General features: G+C 26.2%; 2 protein-coding genes across 2 annotated transcripts in view; one reads left to right on the top strand and one right to left on the bottom strand.

Moving 5' to 3' along the window:
- Positions 1–16254, top strand: part of LOC127288415 (uncharacterized) — a 261749-nt gene that overhangs the window by 122394 nt on the left and 123101 nt on the right. The gene's annotated exons all lie outside the window — the stretch shown is intronic.
- The window catches only part of LOC127288453 (uncharacterized), a 138743-nt gene that overhangs the window by 38485 nt on the left and 84004 nt on the right, over positions 1–16254 (bottom strand). Inside the window, exon 5 of the mRNA XM_051315916.1 lies at positions 3255–3419. Within this exon, the coding sequence (XP_051171873.1) occupies positions 3255–3419 (165 nt within the window). The remainder of the gene's footprint in view (positions 1–3254; positions 3420–16254) is intronic.

The raw sequence follows: 16254 nt of genomic DNA, 5'->3' as shown, positions 1-16254 counted from the left end.
AAATTTTTCAGTCTGCCTTAATTTGTCTTTTACTACTGAATTGGAGAAATATCGAAAAGTCATGTCTGAACAAAAGTTACTTTTACTACTTATATATCTAAAGATATTTTTAATTTTCTGTCTGACTCGAAATGATCTTTACTACTTAACACATAAAATTATAAGGTATTAAAATAAGCTGCAACGCTTATTATTTTAATCAAATTTTGCTTATTTTAATACCAAAATGGATTAAAATAAGCAAAATTGGATTTAAATAATAAGCGTTGCAGCTTATTTTAATGCCTTTTAATTTTCTGTGAAAGTAAAATAAAAATATTATTTAATCATTTAATACAAACAAATATTTAATACAGATAAATGTGTATTTAGTACAAATAAATATTTAATACATCTAAATATTTTTTTAATACACTCAGAGAAAAGTTTTTCTTGAACCAAATATACCATTTTTTTGTATTAACGCAACTTTTTGGTTACTTTAAACAAAATTTGTTTGATTCACTTGAACTAATTAAACTTTTAGTTGATTCAATCAAAAGTTTGGTTAACTGTATAGCAATACATTTATTTGGCTGTTTCAATCAAAATTTTGTTGTTTCAAACTTTGTTTTCGAATATTGTAAGTAAATATTTACTAAATACAAACTAATATTTATTTAATACAAATAAATATTTATTTAATATCACACGCAAAAAAATCTTCACCTAGATCAGCGATATGTTTCACTAAAACAGCGAAATTTTTCATTATTCTAGAAAATATATCACTATTCCAGAGAAACTTATCGCTGTTCCAAATGAAGATTTTTTGTGCGCGAAGCAAATATTTATTTAATATAAGTGAATATTTATTTAATGCAATTAAACGTTTATTTAATACAAATAAACGATTGTTTGAATCAAATAAATTTTTTTTCGCTGTGTATATAATAATAAATAAAACATAAAATAAAAATTAAAAATAAATAAAAATGAAAGAATTTTGAAAGCGAAAATAAAAATGCAAAGAATATTGTACGTCTAGTGTGATGTGGACAAACATTTTATGTAGACTGTGATTTTGGTTGAATTCAACATAAACTGATGTCAACAGTAGCATGCGAATGATCTACAGTGTTTTGCCGTCTCGGTAATTAATTTCTATCCATGTAGAAATCCAAGTAGACACTTATATGTATATATATACATATATATATGAGAATATGCATCTATGTGGGAAGTTACATGCGTTCCCGGAAGCTCAAGTGGTTGTACTTGTGTAAAATGGGCGCGAGGATCGTAACTTTGGTTAATTACACTCCCATGGCATTTATTTCACATGCCACGATGAGGATCGCTGCTTATGGGAAACCCCTTCTATGAGAGACCCCCTGCAGCAGATTAAACGCCACGAGAGACGATGCTGATGGGCTCCTGGGGTATTCAGTAAATTGTAGGAGCCCCCGGAAACGACCCTCGTATTTTGAGACACATTTTAGTCGACCGAGACCAAGAGAGAGACAAAGAGAGAGAGAGAGAGAGAAATTCTCGACTATATATATATATATGTAAAGGAGGGGGGTTCATTTTCTACCCGCGGCCAGAATCTCACACACTATCTCTAACTATGCATTTCTCTTCAACCATGGAATTCGAAAAGCATACCAAATGATTCAACTCGCATATTTTATTTATGTTTGTATTTTGCCATTTTAGAAACATTCTTTGCCGATTTATTTTTTGCCAATTTTTGAAAAAAAGAACAGGGAGAAAATATTTACCGAATAAAAGTAAATATTTATTTAATACAAGTAAATATTTACTGAATACAAGTAAATATTTACTGAATACAAGTAAATATTTTCTTAATACAAGCATTATATTTATATAATACAAATAAATATTTATTTAGTACAAATAAATGTTTCTTTAATACAAACAACCGATTGTTTGAATAAAACATAAAAATTTTTTTCAGTATCAGTAGTGCAAGTTAATTTTAGTCAGACAGAATTTTGTAAAATCAAATAATTTTCACATTAGATAGTGTAATTAATTTTTTTTTACTTGTAATTTTTATAAGTAGTAAAAGTCAATTTCGGTCAGACAAAACAAAATCATTTTTTCACAATAATTTTAATTGTGTGTTGATAATCAACATCGTTATAATTTTTGGTAAATTTAACTGTAATTATAATCTCCACTGTTATTAATTTGAATATATATACAAAATGGATTTTCTGTTGACGGTCATATATAAAATATCTGTATATATATATATATATGTAACACACTGCTACTAAATTGATACATAATATCATTCAGGCATTTAATCTGAATAATTTTATAGATGAAAATGGCATTTCAGGTAATTTGCCTGCAACCACATGCCTCTAATGACATTGGTTTACCCATATAATTATATGCAAAAAGAAACACGTATAGCTTCACTATTTCTCATTATTATTAAAAAATTTTGTTTTCTTCTATTTTATACATTTTTTTTATTTTTTCTTTTCTAAATTATTTCAATTTTTTTATTATTAATTTTTTTTTCATATTAATTTCTCCAGAAAATTGTATTTTCAAATTCTTTTTTAAATATTCGTAATTTCATTCTCCTTCTTCTTCTTCTTTAAAATATTTCCCTTAGTGTAATACTAATATTTATTTATTTATGTACATTTTCTTCTAATATTAGATAGTAGTTATGAAATAATATATTTTATAAATTCTATTTATAATTTTATAAAAAAAATAATTATATTAATAAAATGAGAAAAAATTACACACAGAGAAATGATTTATTTGAAGCAAATAAAATATATTTGAGTTAAATAAACGTATATAATTGTCTCAGAGCCTACTAACTTATTTATTTGGCGTAAATAAAAGTTTTATTTGTCACAAATAAATTTTTCTTTGCCTCAAATAAATTTTTTATTTCAATGAAATAAAATATACTTGCAACAAATAAATGAGTTAGTAGGCTCGGAGACAAATATACCATTTCTCTGAGTGTATAGAAACAAATAATAAAATTACTTTCTTGTTTGAAATATATATATATATATATATTATATAATATTGTATAAAATTTAATAAGAAATTTGCCCAAGTAGTTGTAAGAAAAAAATAGAAAGAGAGAGATGAAAACAAGATATTTGAGAAATTTTATTACGTTTTGTGTTTGGCTGAAGTGAAGAATTCTCAAGTAAAAAATAAAGAAGAAAAAAAAAAGTGTGAGGGAATGAAAAAGAAGGTTTACTCACGTGTGCATTGTCGTGGCTCGTCTGTTCCATCACCACAATCATCCACTAAGTTGCAGACTTTGTTTAAAGTGACACACACACCATTTCCACACTGAAATTCACTCTGTCGACACGAAAGGACCGTCGTTGCCATCAGAATGCAGCCACAAATAACCCAACGCATATCTGAAAAAATAATCATTTTTTTTTCATTACAAAATCAGTTTTTTTTTTTTTATTGGAAAAATTATATTTTATTTTAAAAATGATTAAATATTTTTTAACAACATAAAGTATAAAAAATAATTTATTCCTTTGTTTTTGAAAAAAATTACCTAACAGCAATTAAATATTCTTTAAAAACGATATAGGCTCAGTTGGGATAAATGGGAACAGGGGGTAAATGGGGAAAAGAGGTTTTGGAGCTTAATTTACAGTTTTAAAATTAAGTTCAACGTCAATATTTTAACCTCAGATCAGCTGTAAGAGGTTTTGTAAGCTTTTATCTTGACAATTGGCAGCAAGATAAAAAAAGTTATCGCTCAATGCATAAAAACTTGAAAATCAGAGTCAAACTGTTTCAGTATTTTGTCGAGCATTTCAATGAAAACAGACTTAAAAATCATACCAAATTTTTGTCTTATTCCTTATGACTCCCATAACAGAAATTCACTTGAATTTTTGATTTTTATCCATTTGGTTAATAATGACAAGCTGTCCCTATTTACCCTGAGTTTTCAAATTTTTGGGGTAAATGGGGACAGCTTGTCATTATTAACCAAATTAACAAAAATCAAAAATTCAAGTGAATTTCTGTTATGGGAGTCATAAGGAATAAGAAAAAAAATTTGGTATGATTTTTAAGTCTGTTTTTTTCAAATGCGAGACAAAATACTAAAATAAAAAAAAATAAAAATCAATTGGTTCAACTATTATATATCTAATACAATTTTTTTCAAGTTTTTTCATCCCTTAATACAGTAATATACTAAAGGAAACTTTTTTCTTAAAACTTTCTTAGAAACTATGCTGTCCCCATTAACCCCAAATTTTATGAAATTTTCTAAATCTTGGGGTAAATGGGGACAGTCAGTTTTAGGCGTTTAAAGCTCATCTAAATTTTTTTCTGCTGCATAAAATTAATCCTGGGAATGTAAATAACAACTTAAAAAAAATAAACCCACAAATATTACCTTTTAAAGGAAGAAACTTAGGTAATTTGTGAAAAATAGCGATTTTGTCCCCATTTACCCCAACTAACCCCAAAATAATTTTTAAGTCTATCCATATTGAATAAAATGAAAAATTCAATTCTATTTTTTTAATTAAAAATTTACGTTCTTCAATGCATACACATTTATGAGCTTTTATTATTTTTTTTTTTACCTCTGAAATATAGAATACTAATAAACAATTTATTGACTTTTCAAATCATCCAGTTATGAATGTTTGAACGTTTACTGAATATTTTTTTTTTACATGGGGAAAAAAAATTGTATTTTTTATAGAACCCTTTTTTTTATTATTTGTTAATATTTTTATTTATATTTATTATTATTTTCATTATTTTTTTTATTTTCATTTTCTTTATTATTTTATTATTGTTATTTTTATTATTATTTTATTATTGTTATTTTTATTATTATTTTATTATTGTTATTTTTATTATTATTTTATTATTGTTATTTTTATTATTATTTTATTATTGTTATTTTTATTATTATTTTATTATTGTTATTTTTATCTATAAATTTTTTTGAAAAAAATATATTGCGAAAATTTTCTATATCCATAAGAAATGCATTAGAGATTATTTTTTCTTGACAAAAAAAATTGTGTATGTGTGTGTGACGACAAATCGAACATAGTGCATGAAAAATTTTAAAAATGTCAGACTCAGAAATATTTGAAAAATGATTTTTCTTCGCGAAAAATGGATAAGTGAAGTCGCACGCGCGCAGTCTATAGCAACGAGTAATAAGATGAAACATGTTTTATTTGCGCGAGTTTACGCTTGTTGGAGGGAAACTTGTCATTTCCCGAAACAAACAAGGCATTCATCTCATCTCGTGTTTCTTTAGTGATATATCATAATAATATTTCAAATTTATATTTTTTCCCCACGATTTTTTTTTTGTCAAAATCTCTTCAAAATACGAAAACTATTTTACGAGAATTTTGTGAATTGGCTATTGTCATTTTATTTATTCAAAATAAATATAAATAAAATAATAAATTTCTTTTATTCAAAAGATTATAATAAATAATTAAATAATTAAATAAAAAATAGGAAAATAATAAATATTATCAAACAGGTATTTGCAAATTTGTTTGTTATATTTTTTTGACTTATTCTGATATGCACAAAATATAAAATTTTATTTTCGCCCCAAAATTGACGAGATGAGAGAGAGAGAGAGAGAGAGAGAGAGAGAGAGAGAGAGAGAGAGAGAGAGAGAGAGAGAGAAAGAGAATTTTGAATATATGGAAATTGATGCGTCTGGTATAGCTTTAATGAATCCAAAAAAGGGTTTTATACTTTGTTGGAAATTCGCAAGGATTGGGAAAATATCAAGTGGTTGTTAAGGATCAAACAAAAGAGGGTTGCAAGTCCTGAGGGGGCCAAAAGACGACAATTTTAATGCAAATATATGGAAATAGGTATAATATTCAATTGTTACTTTACTGAAAATCCTCCAGTTTACATCCAATCAGTTTAATTCGCCAGTAGAATATTATATTTGATTTCACTTCCAACTTATTTTATATATATATATATATAGCTTAGTTTCCCATTTTGAAATCGTATTTTCCAACAATGGAGAACGGAACTTGAAATCTATATATATTCACAGGGGCAACTAAGAAGTTGCATAAGACTTTGGATAATATATATTCTGTCTTTTCCTAAGTTTTATCGAATGATTTATATTCAGAACAATAAAAATTTTTTATAAAATTAATATTTTTAAGAAATTCCAATTTCAGCAAAATTGATTCAAATAGTAATTATTTGAAATAATTTAAAAAAATAATGAAAAGAAATTATTTCATATTTAGATGGAAAAATATGATTTTTTATTAATTTTTTAATTTAAAGTGAAAATTTTTTCCCTCTTGAATATCGATTTTCTGAAAAAGAAAAACATTTTTCTGTTACAATCTATATTTGTAATAAAAAGAAAAATATTCTTATCGATGATCTTTATATTGGCTCAAATGCAAGAAGTTAGATTTTCTATTCGTTTCTTCAAAATGGAAACGATTATTCTTATATATATGTATATCTATTTCATTCGAGGCAATTGGTTGCATTTATAGCACAAAGAGCACTTTGAAGGACGTCTGCGATTCATGTTAAAGTCAAACCCTTGAGTAAAGTGAATAACATGTGCAAGGATTGAAGAAAATTGTATATATATATATATATATATATATATATATATATAAAGTCACAAGAGATGGAGAAGAAGAAATCTGGTACTAGTTTTCAACAAAGATTTCCTTTATGTTCCCTTTATGCTATACTCGAATATATATCCTTTTCTCGAAATGAATTTCATTTTTATCCATAAGGGAATTTGCGTTTAATGAAAAAATATATTGTGAAATAAATTTTTCTATTTGCCATTCTTGCATAAAATAAACAATGAAAAAGAGGAGATAAAATTTTTAAAAAGAAATTTTTTTTTATATATTTTTTGAAAAGAGAAAAGGAAGAAAAAATTGTTTTTTTTGAGGGTCTGACTAAAACTCACTTTTACTACTTTTATTAAAAATTGGTCAAATTTTGGTAGTGTTGCGTCTGACTAAAATTGACTTTTACTACTTAGTATTGTTTTGGAAAATTTTAAATACCAAAGGCTAAAAATTACAAGGAAAAATAATTGCATTGCGTCCGACTAAAACTGATCTATACTACTTAATATTTTTAAGGAACTGAAAATATAATGTCTGACCAATGACGACAATTACTACTTGAAAAAATAACTGCCAAAATTGTAAAGCGTTGCGCCTGACTGAAACCGATCTTTACTACTTAATATGTTTTTTAGGAATTAAAAATATATTGTCTGACCAGAAACAAAAATTACTACTTGGGAAAATAATTTCAAAAATTGTAAAGCTTTGCGTCTGACTAAAATTGACCTTTACTACTTAGTAATGTTTTGGAAAATTTTAAATACCAAAGGCTAAAAATTACTAGGAAAAATAATTGCATTGCGCCCGACTAAAACTGATCTATACTACTTATTATTTTTAAGGAACTGAAAATATAATGTCTGACCAAAGACGACAATTACTACTTGAAAAAATAACTGCCAAAATTGTAAAGCGTTGCGCCTGACTAAAACCGATTTTTACTACTTGATATACTTTTAGGAATTAAAAATATATTGTCTGACTAAAAACAAAAATTACTACTTGGGAAGATAATTTCAAAAATTGTAAAACTTTGCATCTGACTAAAATTGACATTTACTACTTAGTAATGTTTTGGAGAATTTAATATACACTGTCTGACCAAAGACGGCACTTACTACTTGGAAAAGTAATTGCAAATATTTTCAAGCATTGTGTCTGACTAACACTGACCTTTACTACTTAATAATGTTTTGGAGAATTGAAATTAACTGTCTGACCAAAGCTAAAAATTACTACTTGGAGAAATAATTGCAAAAATTGTACAAAATTGTGCCTGACTAAAAATGATCTTTACTACTTAATATGTTTTTAGGAATTAAAAATATATTGTCTGACCAAACACAAAATTACTACTTGGAAAAATAATTCAAAAAATTCTACACAATTGTGCCTGACTAAAAATTATCTTTACTGCTTAATATATTTTTTAGGAATTAAAAATATATTGTCTGACCAAACACAAAATTACTACTTGGGAAAATAATTGCAAAAATTGTACAAAATTGTGCCTGACTAAAAATTATCTTTACTACTTAATATGTTTTTTAGGAATTAAAAATATATTGTCTGACCAAACACAAAATTACTACTTGGAAAAATAATTCAAAAAATTGTAAAGCTTTGCGCCTGACTAAAACTGATCTTTACTACTTAAAATTTTTTTAGTAATTGAAAATATAGTTTCTGAACAAAACGACGATTACTACTTGGGGAAAATAATTCTAAATAGTTGATAAGATGAATATAAGTATCGTTCCATTATTTGTGGTTTATTTTATATAATTCTAAATGTTTTAAAAGAATACGTCTGACTAAAACTAATATTTACTACTTAGTAATATTTTAGAGAATTTAAAGTATAAAAAATTAATATTTGGAAAAATAATTACAAAATTTGTCAAGGTTTTCGGCAAAAATTGAAAATTTACTGCCTGACCAATTACTACGTAGGAAAATAATTGCAAATATTTTTTTCAAGCAGTCTGACAAAAGCTAACCTGTACTACTTAATAATTTTTTGATAACCAAAAATATATTGTCTAATCTAAACTGACAATTACTACTTAATAATTTTTTAAAAATTGAAAATGATGAATTACTATGAGAAAAAAATTTCTATTAATTTAATTTAATTTAAAAATATAATATTATAATAAATATTGTTATATACGATTCTATATTAGTTACAAGGAGCCACTGGAATGCCGAAGGGACTTGGTACTCCATACTTTGTAAATAACTTTTGTGTGCCTAAAATGTATATTGCTGTTGTACAAGTTCGCTTCCGGAAAAGCGGTTTCAAGATAAGAGCACATCTTTCGCCGGAGGCTTTCGCATGGCGAAAAGTACGGGAAGAATTCATGTTAGACACAACTTTCTCTCTCTCTCTCTCTCGAAACGAGTAGTGTTCGCACTTTGGTTATACTTCGTCAGTTTTCTTCAGTATAGATAAAAAAAACAAATTTCATTCTTCTTTTTTTACATATTCTACTCCTAAAAAGACTACCTATAAAATTTTCTATTTTTACCTGTTGCACAAAAAAAATGAAATTTCTTTAAAAATATTTATAAAAGTTAACAATTTTTTTATTTTTTGAAAAAAATTCCAAATTGACTCTCCAGAGGGAGAGAGAGAGGCCTTTTTCTTCGTTTCGTATTGTGTGGCAATAAAATTTCGCGTTTGACTAGACCATAAATTCGTTTTGTATTCCGTCGCTTTTCGCATTCGTTCTGGTTACATGAGAAAGGATTTTTCTTTCTCAAGGGGTTAGGAGGGAGGGAGGGAGTAAGGAAAGAGAAAATAACGAAAAGGAGGGGCGCAACACGTCCGATCCCCTTGTGAAATCGTAAATCCGTACCCAGTGAAATGTTAGGATATTTCGCTTGGTTGATCCTTTGGGTATTTTTTTTTTCTTTTTTCTTTTTTTTTCTTGCCAAGGCCAGAAAAACCCTCATCTCTCTTTTAAGTCCCACAAAATACTTGAAGGAAAAGGGATCAAGCGTAGAATGAATCTTGAAAACTAGGTAATTTCAAGTGATTTATATGAAGAGCATTAATCCGTCTTTGATGTCACCTTTCTCGTGTCTTGCTCGACAGGAATTACTACTTTTTTTTTCTCTCTCTCTCTCTCCTTCTTGGAACTTGGAAACGTCTGACTGATGTATTTTTAGATTTGATCACTGTCCTTCGTCGTGAGGAGGAAAAAAAAGACGTGTCCTAATCACTTTTTTTTCAAATTAGCCAAATCCATTTTCATTGGATGTAACTTTTTTTCGAATTATTTTTTATTACATTTTTTTTTTAATTTAATTTATTTTTATTTAATTTATTTAATTCAGTATAAAGAGTAAATTGGTTTTTATTTATTTTATTTAATAAATAAAGTGAAAATAAATTTAATTTTTTATTCTGTTTAATAAATAATAAAATAAAATTTTATTTATTTTAAATACTAAAAACTGATTGTAAAATATAAGTAGAAATGGAATGTTTAAGTCAGACGGGACAGAGAAAATTTTTTCTGATAATTTTGTAGTTTATTAATTTTTTACGTATCCAATTTTCTAAATTTTCATTTATATTTTCGCTTTTATCAAAAAAAAAAAAAATTGATATTTGAAATATAATAAAATTGACATTATTATTCTTCAGACTGTAACTTTTTCATATAAAAGATTTTTCAATATATTTTACATTTTTCATACATTTTTCAAAGCAATGTTCAAAGATTTTTTAATATTTATGGAATAGTTCATAAATTCTCAAAAGTTTCTCTTTTTTTTTTTATTATTTTCGATTCTTCCTTTTGCTCATGTATAATTTTCAATTTTCTGTAAACTTTCTTCACCAACTGAATTTTATATGATGTTACAATTTTTTTAAAAAATATTCTCCTCTATTCTATTTTCACTTTAAATATTTTTTTCTCTCATTTTTTTCACCTTAAAAATCATTTTTTTCTTCTAATTTTTTTTTTTTGAAAATATTATCTATTAGGTCTATTACCTATTAAATTATTATTTGAAAATTTTTTTTATTACCATTTAAATTTTATTATTTGTATTAATTATTTTTATTTATTATCATTTTTTTTTATTATCTTTTGAAATTTATAATTTTTATTTAAAATTATAATTTAATTACCTTGTTGTATTTTTTAATTAGATACAAAAATTTTTTCCTCAAATTTTTTTTTATAATTAAATAACGAAACCTTTTTGTGTTTGATTAAAAAAAGGGTTTTCTTTTGTTTAACAAAGAAAAAAAAATGAATTAGACAAAATGGAAAATTTGTAAGGCACTTATATATAAAGATGTGCCTGTACTTTTTTTTTCTTGTGCGTTTACTCTCCACTATATATCTCTGTGTTTCCATGATTCCATCGCAAGGCACGCGTTCAATGTTTTAACTCCTGACTGAACTCTCATGTTTACACAGCACGTAAAACGGTAATTGAATCTCGCTGCTAGTTGAAAGCTTAAAATTTAAGTACCCACTTACCCAACGGTAAATAAAATGGCTTAATGTTGTTTCATCGCTAGTGAGACCCACTAAATTGCTCTCAAACTCATAGGTTTCACAAGTTTTATATACACTTTGCTTTGACGCACCTGCAAATAATAATTTACTTGCCATTTTTAACAAAACAGGTTTTGCTCCCATTTTTTTTTTTTTTTTTTTTATTACATCCGACGAAAAATATACTTTACAAATCTAGTTTAATGGAATAAAAAAAAAATTTATCCTCACGCCAATGTAACATTAAAACTATTGTTCGTTAATTTAAAAGTTTTTAAAATTAAATTAATGATTATTTAATAATTAATAGAAGATGTTTTTTATTTTAGTCTGAAAAAAATTTGCCATTATAAAATTTTTTAATAATTTTATTTATTTTTTAATTGCATAGAAATTGATTATAAAAAACGTTACGCATGTAACGCGTAACGCTTTGGTATGTCCTTTTTATAATAGGAAAAATCCTTAACAATTTTTAATAAACCAAGAAATTTTATCAATCGTTTTGAGGCAAAAAAAGTCATTAGCAACCGTTGATAAGCAAAAAAAGTCCTTAGCAACCGTTGCTAGGCAAAAAAATATCCCTAGCAACCGTTGCTAGGTAAAATAATATCCTTAGCAACCGTTGCTAAGCAAAATATATCCTAAACAACCGTTGCTAGGCAAAAAAAAATCCTCAGCAATCGTTGCTAGGCAAAAAAATATCCTAAACAACCGTTGCTAGGTGAAAAATTGTTCGTAGCAACCGTTGCTAGGCAAAAAAATATCCTTAGCAACCGTTGCTAGGCATAAAAATGTCCTTTGCAATCGTTGCTAGGCAAAAAATATCCCTAGCAACCGTTGTTAGGTGAAAAATTGTTCGTAGCAACCATTGCTAGGCAAAAAAATATCCCTAGCAACCGTTGCTAGGCAAAAAATATCCCTAGCAACCGTTGTTAGGTGAAAAATTGTTCGTAGCAACCGTTGCTAGGCAAAAAAAATATCCCTAGCAACCGTTGCTAGGCATAAAAATGTCCTTTGCAACCGTTGCTAGGCAAAAAAAATCCTCAGCAATCGTTGCTAGGCAAAAAATATCCTAAACAACCGTTGCTAGGTGAAAAATTGTTCGTAGCAACCGTTGCTAGGCAAAAAAATATCCCTAGCAACCGTTGCTAGGCATAAAAATGTCCTTTGCAACCGTTGCTAGGTAAAATAATGTCGCCTTAGCAACCGTTGCTAGGTATTTAAAATTGAAATATTATCCACACTATTTTTTTTAAACAATAAAATAACTTTACATTAAAATTTTAATAAGGAATAAAAAAATTTTAATAAATTTTCAAAAATTATTGGAATCTTCTTAGAATTATATTGTATAATCGATTAAGGTCAGGATGTTTGATATCAAGTTTCTGTTTGGAATTTGGAGGAAAATTTTGAATTAGAATTATTATATTATATATTCAAGGAAGTGTGTTACCGCGGCTATCATATTAGTTGAATACCGTTGTGTAAACTTGCTCGCGAGAACAATTGACTCAGGAAACATATAGTCATTTTCATATATAATTTGGCTAAGGATATTTACAAAAGCATTTTCATGTCATGAACAATTTCCATTTATATACCTAGTTTAGTAAGTAGTCATGACGACATTTGGGACTGTATTCTTGGAATTACCTAACATTTTACTGAATATTTTGTTTTTTCTCCCAGAAAAAGAAAAAAAAATTCTATGTCCCTTTAGAGTCTCGAATTTTCTTCCTTTTTTTTTTTGGTGAAAAAAAAAATTATATTCTCCTGAGAGTCTCGAATTTCCTTCAAATATCACCGTAAAAATCAACTTCTTGAGACTTTTTGTATTTTTAACAAAAATTGTTCGGTAAAAAAAGGGATGGTAAAAATTACAAGAGTCAATTTTTTGTTTCTATAAAATTAGTCATCTTTCAACTCACTTGGAAAGATTCCCCGTAAAGTGCCCCCTGGAGGTTCTATCAGAATTCCGCCGGAACTTCCAACGTAATTCAGTCGGAATTCCATCGGAGTTCCAAAAAATTTCCGATGGGATTCCGACGGAGTTCCGACGGAATTAGGACTCTAAAAGTTTTAAAAAAATTAATCGGAATTCCGCCGGAATTCCATCGGAAATCCGATATAATTCCGACGGAATTACGTGGGAAGTTCCGGCGGAATTTTGATAGAATTGATATATAAAATCTTGTTTTAAATTTTGAAAAACAATATTGCTGCTTCGAAAAGTTATTTATTTTTTGACATTTTTTTTTTCTAAAGTGGAAAACTCGAATTCCAAGAAGAAAAACCCTTTTCTTTTTTGACAAAATGATAAAATAAAAAAGTGAAGAGAGACATTCCAAAAGATACCGAAAGAGAAGACATATTTTATCGTTTGTAACTCGAGATTTTTCTTCGAAGAAAATGTCAAAGAATGAAGAAGATGCTTGTAGGAGGGAGGTGGTGGGGGGGGGGGGAACTGTAAAAGGTTTGAATTGTGCACGAAGAAAGTGGACCAACTCGTAGAAAAGTTTTGGAACAGTAAACTGTCCTCTTCTCATAGTTAACTTTCATGTAAATTTCAAACGTTTCTTAGTCTTTTGAATTGTTTTTTTTTCACCAACTTTCAACATTTAAACTTTTAATTTTACTTTTATTTCTTTTTTTCTTCTTTTTTCATCCCTAAATTAATTACAAGTTTATTTTTCATCAATTAAAAACACATTTTAAAGAAAAAAATATCATACTTATTGTACAAAAAACATTTATATTTATTTATAATTTTCTATTTTTTATATTATTATTATTATTTTATAATTATGGGGTCGTCCATACGTTCCCTACTTTAGGAGAGGGAAGAGGAGGAGATCAAAAAGAATAAAAAATTGGTATTATTATTATTTTTCTTATTAATATTATTTTTATTTATACTTTTATTATAATTATTTTTATATTTACAAATTTTATCAATAATTGGAATGAAGGGAATTTTTCCAATAATAATATAAATTCGTTTTGAATAAATTCAGTTAAGTGTGAATATATTTATTTCATATTTAATTAATTATTTATCTCGATGAAATCAGAGAGCAAAAAAAAACATAAGAGAATTCTCTTGAAAATGGTATTGAAGATAGAAATTAAAAAAAAAAGAGGAAAGAAAAAACGAATATAGTATACAAGACGGAGGATGTGGGATAAAAAAATTCAATTGAAAAGATGAGGGGGAAAAAAAAATTATGAATAATGGCATATATTCTTTTTTATTTAAGTTCAGAGGCGACGGATATAATTGCTGTTCGCAAATTAACAAAGGAGCGCAATTAGCCTCCAGTGCACAAACTGAATCTATTGCCGTGCGATCATATTGGTCACATTGGTTTAGTTCCTTTCTAAACGAGTTTCCAATTAACGATTGCTCACAGATAACAATAGAAGAGAGAGAGAGATAGAGGAAGAGAAATATATATATATATATCTCGCTGTAGTATAGATTACTAAAAGTAGATTTTCTCTCCTCTTCATGTCTCTTCGATAAAATGGAAAATTTAAATTGCTTCTATTTTTAAAAGTCAAGTCACACGATATAAAAAAAGTGTTTTAAATTGATTTTGATTTGAATTTTCTTATTGACAAACTTTTTAAATTCTGTAATTTTTATCGATTACTTTGACTAATATTATTATTTTATATTCTTCAATTTTTTTAATATAAAAAATATATATAATAATTTTTTTTTTAATTTTTTGTATATAGTATTTATTTATTTAAATTTAAAAAGACCAAAGGCCACAATTACCAAAGAAATTATTATTTAATAAAAATAAAAAAAAATTTTAAAAATTAAAAAAATATATATATAACAATAATAATATTAATAATAACAATATATATTAATATATAATAATAATAAATAAATTTTGTTTCGTTAATGTATTTTCTGATACCTAATATTTGTATCAATTAATTCTTCAAAGTGAAAATCGATATGGAATAAATGTTTAAAAATTTGATCGAGTGTATTACAAGAGTAGAGAAGGTCAAGGGTCAAACTGAACTTATCCTCATAAAGCTTTCACATGAATAATGTAAACATTCATCAAAAATTTAGTAAGAAATTCAAATATCATGAATTTTTCAACAACAAAAAAAAAAAAATATGACATAATTTAATCAACGTAGATAATAATTTTGAATTAAATTTTTTTTTTATTTGTCGTGACAAAATTACAAAACTATATTTATATACACATTAATTTAGAATAAATAGAAATTATTTCATGGCAGTGATTAAAAAAAAAAAAATTTTAAACATTTCAGATAAAATTTCAAAGCAATTTTTTTTTTGTTGAGAAAAGTATCAAAAATCCCGTTTCTTTTTTTTTTGGGGGGGAAAGAAATTTTCAACCACAGCATTTCTTGCTCGATTTAATGGCGGAAATTCGTGTTCGTTGATGGTATATAAGGGTCACGAACAAAGTTATCCGAAACCGAAGGGGAATCAAGTTTCATCTCTCACTCTATCTCATTATTTGAAAAAAACGATAAAGAAAAATTTTCCCATTCTTATAAAATTAAACTACACAAGAAATTGATAGTGTTTCTCTTGTCTGATTGATGAATTGGCATATATATATATATATATATATATATATATATTATGACGTGACTATATTCTATATTTATATATATAATATTTTTCTGTAATAATTAATGATATCAATTTAATCAATGAAACTGATGAATATTATTTCTATTCGAAGGGAAAGTATATTTCTTTTACAAAAGCGGTATCATTACGATGGTGATTATTTTCACGTTTTTTTTTCTTCTCTCCTTTTCATTTATATCATGCTTTCGTTTCATTAATTACAAGAATATTCATAGAAGAAGTTTTTATTTAGAAAATAAAAGAAGGTGTCTATTTTTACATTTATTATTTGAAAAGAAGTCTTTAAATTTTAATTATTAAAAATTCGTTCACTAATATTTAAGTTAGTGAAAATTTTTACTAATTTTTTAGTTATTTTTCACTAAAATTTTAGTAAAAAAAAAAGTGTACTTTACTAAATCATAATAATATA

The sequence above is a fragment of the Leptopilina boulardi genome, unplaced genomic scaffold (genome assembly GCF_019393585.1).
Source record: "Leptopilina boulardi isolate dan_hultmark-lab unplaced genomic scaffold, ZJU_Lbou_2.1 LbouV2_386, whole genome shotgun sequence".
NCBI classification, from domain to species: Eukaryota; Metazoa; Arthropoda; class Insecta; order Hymenoptera; family Figitidae; genus Leptopilina; species Leptopilina boulardi.
The sequence above is the reverse complement of the archived record's forward strand: the minus strand, read 5'-3'. Positions and strand labels throughout refer to the sequence as shown.